At 33.9% G+C, this 14,919-nt stretch overlaps 1 protein-coding gene across 5 annotated transcripts in view; it reads right to left on the bottom strand.

The window, feature by feature from the left end:
* QSER1 (glutamine and serine rich 1) overlaps positions 1 to 14,919 on the bottom strand; it is a 45,562-nt gene that overhangs the window by 2,975 nt on the left and 27,668 nt on the right. For all 5 annotated transcript variants that reach the window (XM_064512912.1, XM_064512913.1, XM_064512909.1 and 2 more), the window contains 7 exons: positions 12,732 to 13,027; positions 11,058 to 11,174; positions 10,309 to 10,442; positions 7,568 to 7,779; positions 5,773 to 5,910; positions 4,200 to 4,297; positions 351 to 503 (listed from right to left, as the gene is read on the bottom strand). In XM_064512912.1, the coding sequence (XP_064368982.1) occupies positions 351 to 503; positions 4,200 to 4,297; positions 5,773 to 5,910; positions 7,568 to 7,779; positions 10,309 to 10,442; positions 11,058 to 11,174; positions 12,732 to 13,027 (1,148 nt within the window). The remainder of the gene's footprint in view (positions 1 to 350; positions 504 to 4,199; positions 4,298 to 5,772; positions 5,911 to 7,567; positions 7,780 to 10,308; positions 10,443 to 11,057; positions 11,175 to 12,731; positions 13,028 to 14,919) is intronic.

The raw sequence follows: 14,919 nt of genomic DNA, 5'->3' as shown, positions 1-14,919 counted from the left end.
ACTGAGTGAATATACAGGAGAGGACAGCATTTCGCTCTAAACGTATTAATACAAGTGGCTGTAGTTCAAGAACTGAAATAGGGAATAATTCTAAAATATTTTATTACATTTTCTCTCCCTGCTGGAATACAGCAACTATGTTTCAAAAATGAGTTTGAGCAATGATTTAATATGCTGCTTTCAATGTTGTTTTTAACATTCCTTAGTTACAAAAAAGTATCTGGTTCAACAAAAATTTTACATTTTGATAAATCTATAGAAAAACTAATATATGAAACAATATTTTATACAAATGTGGTTATCATATTAGAAGTCAGATAGTAGCAGTAACAAACCCCGTGAACACTCACCTGTGCTAACTTAGTGGTTGATTTAGAAGCCCTCAGTGTTTTCTTGTTGTAAGTTTTACCATTCATTTTGATCTTAGACACAGATGTTCCCCCAGTTTTTGTCTTAGAATCCCGAGTGATTACTGTCAGTTCAGGAAAGTTTTCCAAAGCATTCTTTAAACAGAGCATATAAAGAGAAAGGATTATGAAAAAATTAAGAACTGCTGGCCAACCTAGACTGCTGATAAATTGTCCACTTTTCTTTGAGAAGTTAAAATACAGCTAATTATAAATCAATTTATTCCTCCATAAATACCTGATAAAAAACTCTTTATCAGACACCTATCAAGCAACAATACACAATCTGAAAAGCATGACCACCTGTTCTTGGCTGCTATAATTTTTCAAGATGAGAAGATCCTTTTATTGCATCTCAGTTATCATCCACGATTCTTTCATTAGAGCAAAAAAGACAGGCTCCAGCAGGAAATTTTTATCTTTTAAAAACCCCTTTTGTTGCTTTCCACCCTGTTTCTAAAGCCTAATTGCTCATAGATGCCTAGATACCTGATTCCTATTCAGGCACGAGAGGTCTGCCAATTGCAACAGGGGTTGGATACCTAAACATCTTCATGGGTTGTGTCCCAGCTTTTGCAAAATATAAAATAATTGCATCTTATCAAACTGTGAAAGAGAAAAGCTTACACGCAGTGAAGTAGATGGCCAGTTTAAAAAAGCACAGGTTCTTTTCTAAGACATGGGGGTGAATTTCATTTCTACTAGCTTCAGTTTTGCATTATTTGAGTAAATCATCTGTGTAAATTTGCATACAAATTTGTTGTAAAAACACAGGGTTATGTTAACAGCTATTTTGAAATATTCTGTTATGCTATATAATCTGATCCTGAAAAAAAAATACTGAGTTAAAGAAATGTATATATCTTTGCATTATAGTCCAGTATGGGGGGGGGGGGGAAATCGAGCATATAGGAAAACATATTAATGCTTTAGCTTAAGGAGTTAAATTTAGGCTATTGGGACAAAATAGAAAGTTGACTAAATTAATTTTTTAATAAACAGTATTCAAACTCAACATGCTCCCCACCTACATTCTTTCAGCACTTTACAGACACCAGCCATTTTCCTCCTTATTAAAAAAAAATTTCCAGTGGAAAGCTATAAAATCTACTGCACAATGAGATAGTTGCATATTGTTAACAGTAACCTCAACTAGCTAACCTGTACATGTACAATAGTCATAGCAGCTGCCTTCAAACTGGAACAAAGCTTGAACAGGTTTAAATTATTTAATTTTTCTATCCACTGTAATAGCCTTTGTGAAGTTTAACTTTGGTTTTGAGTATCAGGGGGTTTGGCCATCTCTGCCTTCCTCTGGTGAACTCCTATTAACCAGAACAGTTTACAGGACAGGAGCACTGACCTAAAACAGATAAATTTGAATTGTAATGAGGAAGAAGAATATATTAGTGATTTCCATATCTTTGAGAGCACAAAAGACAGAAAAGGGTAATAATTACTTCCAAATAAACTTACACAGTTCAGCTAAGTTGCATCCTTTACCACGCTTAAACTACAGCAAAAGTAACATTTTCTAATTTTGTCAGTATAAAACTATAACCCAAAGATGGCATAAACTGTTAGAACTATAAAGTTACAGGCAAAACTACTAAGATCACTGACTGCTAACTGCAGAGTCTGATTGGTTAGCAATGCTGTACTAAAATACCCCATATTAAATGCATTCAATGAAAATGATTATTTTTCAACTCATCCATGCTTATATATGCACAATATTAAAAATATCCAAACTGACTGATGCTTATGAACAATAATGATATTTTTCACTTATTGCTTTGGTGTCTCATTTAACTCTAATATTTGAACTAGTCATTTGATCAAAGCTGGAACAGAAGCAGACTTTCTTATATTAATCATCAGATTGACCTGGATCTTAAGAAGTATCAAATGTTTATGATGACAAATATGCGTTTCATTTTTATCCAGAACATTAACCCAAGCATGGTACACGTTGATACCTTCATACCAGAAACAGAGACATAAAAGGCTTTTTGTCTTGCAGTTTACATCACAAGCAAACCCCTTACTTATACTTGGAATTCCATAAACTTCTTGTGGATCATATTTTAAAATCAAGGCTTAAGCTAACTTAGAGATATAATTCATAATCTGTCTCGAGCTGAACACACAGCAAAGTTTTTTTTATTATATTAGTTAAGAACTCTAACTGAATAAGCACCTGTAATTGCATACTTTAGCACTACAGAAGATCATACTAGTTTTTCCCCTTAAATTGGGGAAAGGCAAAATAAGCTCTCTCTCACTTTGTATGTATTGTGAATTTGCACAGAGGGAGTAACTAAAATTCTACAGATTCATATCCTACCTTAATGTGGCCTTTCTTCTCTGCACAGACAAGTCTAAAAGAAGCATCTACAGAAATAACTATTAACACAAAACTCTTACTGCAAAAGAACAACAAAAATGGAGGGTTATGCCTCCTTCCTCTGAGGCGCTCTAAATTTTTTGAAAGTCTAAGGCCCTCCGCATGCCTTCCAACTGTAAGGAGGGAGCCACAACAAATTCTGTCCAAGCAGGAACAAATTGCGTAACAGCATTACCGACAATAAAAAGGTGGGCCATTAACATGTGTACATACACAGCACGAGCACCAGTAATGGATAAGAAGTCAATCTTTCTTCCCTATACCCTGAGTTAAAAATCAAGTGAGTTTGAACTGTTTCACTGCTCAGTGATGCTTTCATTCCCAAAACAAAGCCACTTCGTGTCCCACAAGACAATTAGGAATGGGCTGTAAAAAAAAAATCTTGTAAAGGCTTCATGATATAAATGCAGAACTGGCATGTGAGATAACCTTTCCTTGTTCCTCATCAAGATCTCAAAAATAAGCAGACAGCAGCAGAGACAGACAAATATTTCTCCAAGAAGTACTATGGACAGAAGAGGACAGAAGGACTGGCAGAAGAGCGAGTTTGATCTGATGGACATAATGGATAGGGCTGCTCCAGTGCTGTTGGTAACAAAACTGTTACAGGAAGAAATAACCATTCTGATTATAGCTGTGGACAACTAGTTCTCAAACATCTGTGAAATTAACTTTAGTTCACTTCACTGCACTTTTAAAATCCATCAAGAAGAAGAAGTGCATAGCTGCTCAGGGGTGTGTGTGAGAAAGGCAGGAACTGCAATGATTGTTCTCCCCGTCATTTTCTCTCTCTTGAGACAGTAGGGCTGCTCTCTTCCCTGTCCACATCCAGACCTGCTTTTGATTACTGTTTGAAAGTTGCTGTCATACAGGCTTGTGATCCACACTTTTCCCAACTCTCCACACTGAAGACAGACAAATGAAATTCTTCTCTAATGACTCAACCCTGGTTTTAAGATACTTTGATCATGTTCTCTACTTCACCAAAGTTCAGACGGTTGCTCCACAGCAAAGCTATTCCATGGAAAAGTTTATTAAGATTTTTAAGCAATATAAATACTTAACCAAAAGCTCTGAAATGACGACAAACATTTTCTTTTGGCAAACTTGAGAAGTTTAAAAGGAAAAATGCTTGAAAATGAACCAGAAAGCACAGGGAATAAAACAAAGAAATTTACCTTTGCAGTATAAACCTCTCCACCATAAAATGTTCTCTAAATACTATACATAAGCATTGAATTTGTAGCACTTCTCTCTCTTTCAAATCCATATTCACTTCTGTTACAAATTTGCCTTCTTGGTTTTCAGTTTTATCTGCATGGTATGCATTCAATGACTTGCTTATAACATTATTTTAAAACTTCTAGGAGTTAAAAGATGAATACCTTGAAAGTATGATCCAAGCGTAATTTGGAAAGCAGCCTTTTCCTATTGTCATTCAGCATGCCGTCAATTTTTCTCATGTGAGGCAAAAGTAGCTCATCTAAAAGATGTACAAAAAAGTAACAGTTGATTATTATGAAATATGTTTTAATGAAACTCTTACTCAAGCCATACCTACGCCCATTAACACAAAATCATAGAAGTCAAAAGTTATACAATTTGCTCATAAGCTCATTTTAAATATGGGAGAAAAATCTCTTATTTGGATCAGCTTGCTAAAATGGTTTAGATATTATGCAGCTTAATTGATAACTGCAATCTAGTTCCCTCTCTGACTTTTCTTCATTGAAAGGAAAAAATTAAGACAGAAAGAGCATTATAGAGAATAAATCTTAGAGACAATTTTAAACAACTTTCTAAATAATCCTCTACCATGCAATACAATTTGTAGTTTTGAGATGACAAATACGTGCTTTTGATATTCTCTGTTCCACATAACAAGAAGAGATGACCCTGCTGGCATTTACAACAGAAGATATTGTGAAAAGCACTTACTGATAAAACTCATCTGACAAACCACTGTAAATTGCACAACATATATTTCAACACAGGCATGTGGCTGTAGATGAAAATTTACAAGTCGGTATAGTCCTTTAATTATAAAGTCAATTTCTTTGCTTTCAGTAGGACTACTGACATAATGCATGGGAATGAGTCCTTGAAATAAGTGTGCATGTGTGCACAAAGCAGAGTAAACCAATAAAGAAAAGGAAGTGTCTTAGAAAATAGCTTTTTTAAATATAGGCAAACTGAATTTAGTATAAAACAACAGTTTGCAACTGAATGATATGTGAAATGCTTGCTCTTTTGGGGCCTTAAAACTTTATACATTAGTGTTTCATAAAATTTTCAGAAACAGAACAGTTCCAAGTTTTGTCTGCTGGAGTTCACTACGATAAGTCAGTCCATTAGACATTTTCTCCTTTAAAAAAAAACCCTGAATTAATTGTGTTTGAACAGCATGTCTAGGTTTCAGAGTCTGGAAAACAGAACCTTTTATAGTAGTAAGAATCAGAACTACTTTATTAAGGGTGTTTCTTCATGAGAAAGCAAACAAGTATTTCAAACATTTTGTAATTTTAAATAAGTATTTTGTAAAATTTTAAAAGAGAGTAAAAAAGTAACAGCAGTAATAAACAGCTCAATTGCAATATTCATTGCACAAGCCTAGGGTAACAAGCAAACAAAAGAGCATTTCTGAAGTACTTTGTTTATTCCAAGAGATGGTGCGACTATACATATATATCCTAAACTGTATTTGAATTGCATTAATATTAAGCAGTAAATATACAACATAAATATGACAGAAAAAATCCATTGCTGGGTTACCAAAGCCATCCTGAATCTCAGAAAATGAAAATTTCAGGAAATTCAAACGCAATGCAAAATACACAGAGCACTTCAGGTGCTGGTATATAACTAAATGTTTGGGTTTTTTTTCTTTTTAAATGTTTGCTTATCAATGAATAACCTTAAAATGTAATAAAAACAGTACAAAGGTTAAACATACTGTACCATTGCTCTTTTCCAAGGCTTGCATCGTGTCTGGATCCAAAGCAATGCTAACAAGCAGCTCCATGTAGCTCTTAAAAGTCTCTTTCATAGCTCTTGTATTCAAAAAGCGAGTAACAAAGGGAGCTGGAGGTACAAGCTCTGAAAATTAATTGGAATATATTGACTTTTCTTTCTTAAATATCCAGCAAATATTTCTGTTTTTCAAAATTGCAGCCTTTCATTCTTAAAACACAAGTGACCCCTACTGGTGTCCCAGGAGATTATAGCCAATATAATCAGAAATAATATCAAACTACTCATACACCAAACCCAGGTGAAAAAAACAAATCAGGTAACAAGTGATACAATTTTTTTGTTAAAATGTGTGATGCTATTTACAATTATCAGCATTTAGATAATAATACTTCGGAGAATCTAGACATTTATTTGTCTATTGCTATAGATCAAGGTCTAGAGAAGGATAATGAATAACTTCAGGGAGGCAAAGCAGATTAAACATGGGTTTCATGTCAATGTAGATGTTTCCTAAAACTGCAATACTCAAAGAAGTTCAAGGGAAAAATATTCAAAAGTACTAATGTCATTCAGGAGCCCAAGTACTATCAAAGTCAACTGCACCTAATTGTCAAGTTCATGAAAACATGTGAAATAAATTCTACCAGCAAAGCAATGTAGGCATATTTGTGGTCATTACCAGGAAGCTTTTAGTTTTTCCTAGCCAGTAAGTTTAAATATGCATACAGAGTAGTTATTAATACTACTAAGCTTGTTCAGCCTTTTAAAGCTTTTTCTTGACTTCACATGTGATTTTAGTATTTTGCAGCAAGTTAGGTAGCAAGATTGTTAAACTTTCTCCAGTTTCCACATTTCTATAGGTGACTATCATCAACAGGTTACTTCAAATTTTAAACATGGACAGATGTACATTTTGATGGTTATTAAGGTAAGTTAGCTCCCAAAAAAGTTATTTTAAACTAATGCCTTCAGCAGAGGCACTGTTCCAGGACATCAGTCCTAGCTCATCTACAGGAATGTCACAGAGGCTGACATGCTTTGGAAATCCAGCAGTACAATGTAAGGATACTGCACCGTTAACTTCAAAAACACAGAAAACAAACAACAAATTGCGAAAGCCACTGTATACATGCTATCTCAGTTAACTGTTATAAATGTAGTACATTTCAAAGACTCCTTTCTATTCTGGAAAATGACTGCAAAATTGGTATCTCAAAGTTCCCTGACCCTGTGAATGTCTTTACAGCAAATTGGCTCAGCAGACTGCATTTGAACACTGGCATGTAGGAAAGCAATGAAACAACCAAAATTCAACTGCTTTTTCTTCCTAGGTTTTGAAAAACCAACAGTAACATCTGAATTCTGCTCACATCTGCATGCAGACAGGCTTTGCAGGAATTTTATTTTAGACATAATGTGGAGTTGCAATGGAAAATTAATGAACAATTTTGATTAATGAGATGTAATCTAAAGTCAAATCAGCTCTTTCTCCTGTAACTGTAGCAGTCGTAGAGTAGTAAAAATATACTTCCCTCAATCTTTAATTTTATTGATAAACTGCATTTGAGGCAACTTCTGTTGGACACATTTCTTCCTATACAAAGAATAAGTAAAAGGCTTTGAGAAATCAATTTTGCAAGGCATTGACAGATTTTCATGCTGTTTTTTTTTTTTCTGAGACTAGTAAGGAAAAACTTGCAAGCTCAAGCAACATATTTTATAATACTTTTTTCCATTTAGTTCAAACAGGTCTAGATGCTAACAGTAGTACATCGCTCACCATCCTCATCACTCTGGGCCTCAGGAGAAGAATCAGACTGGGAAGATGAAAATTCCTCTTTCCATTTTTTCCTCTTCTTTGGTGGTGGTTCAGCCTTTACTTTTGGCTGTTTTGCTTTGGGTTTCACAGAAGAGACTTTTGTTGCTGTTGGTTTTGGTGTTGGAGGATCAGGGGTTTTATTGTTACTACTGCTAGGTTTGCAATGAATAGTCCTGCAATAGTATGAAGATCTTTATCAAAAACAATTATCCCACAAGTTCTGGCTTTAATAAAAAGAACTATAGGCTTATGTAACCAGAAGATACTCTCTGTGGATTATATATGTTTATTTCTGTGTGCCAGGTAACTACACATAGTATACTACTTCATATTTTTGACACAATGTTTAACAACCATTCTCAGCTATCTGTGATTAAATAGTAGTATTACAATTTTACATCTAGAAGGCACAGAAAGTTTAAATTTCATTAGAAAGAGACAAGTTTAGAATGCAGAAGCTATAGGAGACTGGAGCTAATATTACAACTGACTATTTAATGAAAAAGTCAGGCTTGACAGACCTGAACAAATAATTGTAATTAGTAAGATTCGCTGAAAAAGTGAATTTGGAATATTGTATCAATACAAAGAAGAGCCAGAATATCATTCAGGCAGAAATGCAGGACTTTGAGGACGGGAGTAAGAAACCAGACAACTCCTCTCTTTTCTCTTTCCACCACTCAAAACAGGAAAAAAAAAAGGAATTTAATAGCATAAATGCAAAGTTATATACTTTAGGAGTAATATAAATATCTGACATAATCTGAGAGTTCATCTGTTGGAAACAACAGAAGACAGAAAAAAAATTGTGTGATACAATCAATCACAGGGTAAGTATCAATGCAATATAGTTTTGAGACTATGGAAGGGAATACAGTTCTGGGAGGTGTCAAAAGTAAGGGACTTTTTGTTCAAATGGGAAAGTAGTGAAAAATACTGTAGAAACATTGTTAACATCTTCTGGAATATTGGGAATAATTCTAGTCATCTGCCAAAGATGATGATTTCAAACTGAAATGGATGGAGACAACGGATACGAGGATGATGAGAGGAATGGGAAGTCTGCCTTAGAAGTGGAGATTGAAAGAGCTATATTAATCCAGTTTAGCAAAACAAAGACTGAGATGGGATTTGACTGCTCTCCAGAAATACACCATGCAGTACAAACACCAGGAAAGGAGACAAATAAAAGCTGAAAAGCAGTACTGAAAGGAGAACAGATGGGTACAGGCAAATCATCTTCATGTTTCAGCTAAAAGACAGGACTGTTTCAGAGCACTGGAGCTTCTAGAAGAGTCTTCTGTAGCCCCAGAAAAAAAGAACACCAAAATCCTGGCTATTTTAAGTAAAACTTGTTTTATAAAATTGATTATCTGATAGCATTGCTTTCTTTGAGAGTAGAGAACTAGACTTAAAAACACAGTCATTTCCTGAATGAAGTACACTGTTATTTTTTTCATTATTGTTTGCCAACATCTGATTTTATTATTATTATTATTTTAATTCTTGCATGAATGTCAGGTGGGATTTGATATAATAAATCAGTTTTGCCTTTCACTATTTTAAATGCTATCCTAGTGATTTTCTTGAGTTATTACAGCTCATAACAACATTTATATGCAAGTAAGAAAGATTAACAACAACGCTATTTTGCAAAACATATCTCAAATTCAGAGCAACACAAAGAGGAACAGAACTGAATTTAAAACAGAAAAAATACGTATGTTAAATCATAATTCTTAAAAAGCCACAGAGAGAGAAAAGCTTCAGATATCATCTGAGGTTGTTCAAAGATAAAATGAAATAAGCATGACAAGGTTTGTATACAGGATCTAGAATCTTTTAAGAAAGCACCAAAGGCCAACCCAAAATGCAAGGGCGCAAATCCTTTGAAAGTGAATGACAGTGAAAAACTTATCAGAAGGAAGCTGACAGAGGGTGTCTCAGAGGCAGCCAGAATACAGCCAAACTTCGTTATGTTTGCTTTGCATTTTTTACACGGCTCTCCATAGTGACAGTTTTATTTGATTTTTATTTATCCTTGTTGGTGGTTTAAAAGTAACACTATTGGAATTATTGATTTTAAGGCATGGTTAGGAGCTATGAGAGATAATTCAAAGCTTTTTTTTGGCAGGGGGGAAGGAAGGGGTAGAAATAAGAAAAATTTAATTCTCCTAGTGCACAAGGACATACAAAAGAAAGAAAAACACCCTTGTGACAACGAATTTAAACAATGAACTTTTGCTTTCAGATTAACTTCACAAGGTTGAAATTAAAGCATGGTAATTCTAGTATACTGGGACAGGGCGGTCATTAAACCAATCAAAAAAAACAGACCTAACTTGCAAAGTCACAGGATAGGAGAAAACAACATAGCAGCAGCATACAAAATTTTAAAATCATTGCACCTATAGGCTTCTATCAGTATGTTGAATAACAGGGCAAAAGGCAAAAAGATATAGCACATCAAGCCCAAATACCTCTGAAATGAACGATTTTTGCATTCCATAGATTCAAGGTAAGGAACTCACCACATGACAGTAATTTGTATCTCATTTCTTAAAGCAAAAATCTCAGTTCTCAGTTTCCAACTTAAAGCTGAATTAACAAACTTTTGAATGATTTGCCTTGTTTATTAAAGTAAGTGTGTTCTTAATATGAAACCAATATAGTAAAATGAAAAATAAATTGAAATAGAATACCTTGCTGACTGTACAGGCTTGCTTCGTGGTTTTTTTGAACATACTCTGACATACTCCTTTTTGTTTGCATTTTCAATGAACTTCACATACACCCGTTTGTATTTGGTTTTTGCATCCCCAAAATACCCAAGATACTGGGGGAAAAAAAAAACTATTATAAATACACAGGTGTTTCTAGTAAGTAAAATTATTCAATTTAACAATTACAAATTCAAATAATAAAGAAAAAATGTCAGTTTAAAAACAATCTGCTTATATACAAAGGTGAACCATCATACAGCAGTTATGATTTAAGAGGAATTCTCCAATGGATTTCCAAATAATATTTAAAATAAGAAAATAAGGCAAGAGATACTTTAGGCTTCATTTTCTCCTGTTATTAAATCCCCCCATGTGCTATCCCAGAAGGATTATCTGCTGGCAAAGGGCTGCTTGTTGAAATTCTGTCCTATCTGTATCCTTCCCATTTGTCAAAATCATTTGGTTCACGAGCCTGCTTCCACTTACTTTATTCCAGTTGCGAAATCTTGTTCCATTACCCAGCCTGAATGATACCAAAGAACCCATGTTGGAAAGCAAGAATCTGCCCTTGAATATATTAAAGAGAATTTAGAGTAGGAGAAAATCAAGAAAACTTCTTGCAGAGGAGCTTGCTAGGAATATACGCCAGAATCACATTTTATTGTTTCCCAGGTTTCCATTTAGGAAATCAGTTCCTGTGATGTTTCATATGGAATTTTTATACTCACACTGTTAGTAGCAGCAAATTCTCTCTGTCCATCTCGCACTTCAGGAACAAACTTTTGCAACAAAGCCTTCTGCACCTTCCAAATAGCTGGAGGCTCTTTTCCTGTTTGTAAAGCAACCTGTAAAAACAAATTGTTAGCTAAAAACGGTGCCTGTTTTTCTCCCAGAAGTGTATTTGTGCATTATAAGTTTTGAGCAAGTTACCCAGGGATAAAATGGAAATAAGCAATTCAAATTTCTACTCCTTCATTATTATGTGTCATTTATTTCAGGATAGTAAGACATTAACTACTATAAGCATAATGCAATCTACAAACTTCACCTTCCTGAGTGATGACATTGTGCCAGTCAGCTTCATCTATGCTGTGAAGTTATAACTAGTGCAGCATATGCAACTGAGTAACAAAAATATATTTCAAAAAAATATGACATTTTACAATTTTTTATCCTTTTGCTCTATGAAATAATTTAAAAAACAAAAATGTAAGGATCACTCCAAACAGCAGAAGAAGCTTGCAAGCCCCTAGAGATTCTGCAGAAGCAGCAATCCATAGTACCTGTGACATCACAGCATGACACTTGCAGTAATGTGAAAACAGGTATTCCAATTCAAACTAGTGAATAGGATAGAGGTTCAGTTCAACTTTAAACATTAAAAAAATTAAGTTTGAATTGATTTTTTTCTTCACAGTTTGAAAAATTATGTTAAGAATATATTTATAATTAGTACCACTAATGAGAATTTATATAAATTGTACTATTAACAATTAACTATTAACTCATAAAAACTATCTTTTTTGGAAAACATAATCAAGTACAGATGTATTTTTAAAAGACTGTTTAAATAAAGAAATAAACACCACAAAGATCAAAATTCAGAATATAACTAACTTCAATAGTTTTACAAGTGACACAAGAAAACATTTAAAATTGGTAACACTTGTCTTAGATGATAAAGGTACATGAATTAATTTAAAAATTAAGCTCAAGAGGATGAACATACAGACAGGTGATCAAAAGTATCAGAAATGATAGCAATATTGCTGGTTATGACAGCAAGAAAAGGAAAGGCAAACAGGCAGAAGAATTTAAGATGCAGAGACAACAAGAAACAATAATTAAAGACAACAAGCAACATTTCCATAAACTCATGTGAAGGGTTGTACTGGTTGCATGTGGAAGCTCTTTCTTGTTGGAACAGCAAACTGAACCTCTTCCAGAAAAGACAATTCTAAGATCATTTGAAAAAGTCTGAGTCTTTTCTTCAGCATCTTACTCTTGAAAGCCTACTATCTTCAAAAAAATACAGTAGTGTCAACAGCCCTTGAAAAATTTATGCTTTTCAACATTAAAAAAGCTTTATCATGACATGGCTTTGGTGCAATTATTTTGATAATTTCATGTACTAATAGAGGATACCAGCAGAGATTTACTCTACTATGTATGTAGTATCAAGATGTTTCATAAATATACAAGACATATTCAATACCCACACCAGAAGGACACCTTTAAGGCATCTTGGCAGCAGCTAGAAAATATTAGAATACAGCAGAAAACTAAGAGGCGGCCTTTCCCCTTTTGCTAGTTTGTCAAGGCTAAGCTCACATGGAGTTTTTTGGTTTGGTTGTTTTCTATTTTTTATGTATTTGTTTACTCACAGAAAGTATTTGGATTACCTTCAGTGTATCTATATCTTCAATCTTCACCACAAATTCATCACGTTCTCTGTACATGCCTTCTCCTCCACTGTCTGTATTCTCCTCGTCAGTACATCCTTCTATTGCAACAGTTGCCTGTATTTTTGCTAACTGGTCTGAAGTGACAGCATCCTGTTGAGCTACTTTTAGGGGATCAGCTGAACTCATTTTCTCCTGCACACTGACTACAGGAGCAGTTGTCTGTGGAGGTTCCTGCTTTATTACAGCAGTAGTGGCAGCAGCAGCAGCAGTAACAACTGCCACTTTTTCAGCTTCTGAAGCAGAAAAACAAGTTTTAGTTAAACAAATAATCACGGATCAGCAACATAAGAAGGGAACTAGATTAATTTTTCTTCTTTTCTGTTACAATATACATAAAAACAACTATCCTAGAAAAAAACTTCAGAAGTTAAAAAAGGAGCATTAACTTGGCCACAATTAAACCACTAACGAAAACAAAATATTGTAGCTATTTCACCTCTGTTTGTATTAAGCTATTATATCAGTTAACATCTAGAAATAATAATGATGAACGCCTTAGAAAACAATTTGATAGTTACAGACATGATCAACAGGAAATACTGTTGTGCTTGGTGTGACTAAGCAAATACAATAGTAAAAAGTTACAACAGGGAATCTTGTTTCCAATCTGCTGATAAGTGAAGTCTTTTTTAAATTGGATTAAGGAAAGAGAAATATGAATGAAAGATGAAAACATTAGCTGTATGACGTTTGGACATTTATCATTTATATCTTGCAATAAGGTAAATGGAAGTTCCAGATGAAAATTTTTGCAACATCCTAATGATTTTATAATATTAATAGTGGTGAGCAATGAGAACTGATGATATGAAACAAAGAGGGGAAGAACATTCTTCTTCTTTGTGCCCTACAGCCAGTGGAAACAACTTTTCAAAATGATTAGTCTTTCTCCCCTGAAAAAGTAGAACCCGTTTTGGTATTACCTTATATTCTTTACACATATTTATTTTAACATTGACTTGCTAATCTAAGTAAAAAAAAAAAAAAATTACATAAGCCACAGTGTAATTACTAATATCGCTTAGGAAACTGGTTTCAAAGCTAATGACGTAGCTTTACACTGTTATTGTTGACTTCACTCAAAAGACAGGAAAAAAAAGAGGATGCAACTTATATTTTAATGAAAGTACTCTGGAAGATATTATTTAAGTATCATATTAACATCACAGAACAAAATCTATACACCAGATACATGAAGAATCATGGAAACAATTCAGTAAAATTGCTAAGCCATGAAATACTTTCTTCTGGATATATTATATCACATCGCATTACCACAAATATATTTATTTGTTCAGTGAAAGCTATGATGGCTTTAATTAGATATAACATTATTAGTTCCCCAGGTATATTGACAAATTCTCCAGAACAATACTTAGATGTGGATACACTACTGTAGTATTACTAAAAGATGATTCTTTTAAATTTGTCTTTCCATATGTATGTGTAAAAACAGACAGAAGAGGGAATTACTAGCAGCTCTACAGAACCAGCATGTAGGAAGAAGCTATTACTAAGCATCTGGTATGGTATACAATCCCGTACACCACAAAACAGGAAGAACATGAATTCAGAAATTGATGGTGTAAGTATTACATCCTTATGAATAATAAAGAAGGTATAAAAATATTGTAAAAGAAATAATTGAAAATAAAAATACTAGTGGAAATGTCTATGCAGAGAAAAACTTTGAAATATTTCCTTAGAAAGTTGTACATCGAATGTGGCTTTTTAAAGTTAATAAACTGTAGGAGAGGCTCAAACCACAGCCCTGGCCACTGTTTTGGCTTTCAGGGAAAATGAGTCACTGATTTCATGTTCTTCTGTAACAGATTTTCCTGCTCAAAATGGCTAAACTTAACATAATTTAATAGAAAAATCCACAGAAGAAAACAGAACAGTAATTAAGATGGGATCTTGTGCCGAATACATGGTACAGCAAAATCTTCCTCTGGTATCTTAGGTCTGATTATTATAATTTAAATTGAAAAATATAATTGTGTGATGTATTTTTCATTAAATCTTGTCGTCTCTAAAGTAAAAAGTCCGTCTCACCTTTAATCTAAAAAAGGCAAAAAAAAACTTCATTGTATTTTCTTTAGAACCAGCTAATGGGTTGTGGGTG

The sequence above is a fragment of the Dromaius novaehollandiae genome, chromosome 5 (assembly GCF_036370855.1).
Source record: "Dromaius novaehollandiae isolate bDroNov1 chromosome 5, bDroNov1.hap1, whole genome shotgun sequence".
Lineage (NCBI taxonomy): Eukaryota > Metazoa > Chordata > Aves > Casuariiformes > Dromaiidae > Dromaius > Dromaius novaehollandiae.
This window is presented reverse-complemented; position numbering and strand designations above follow the sequence as displayed.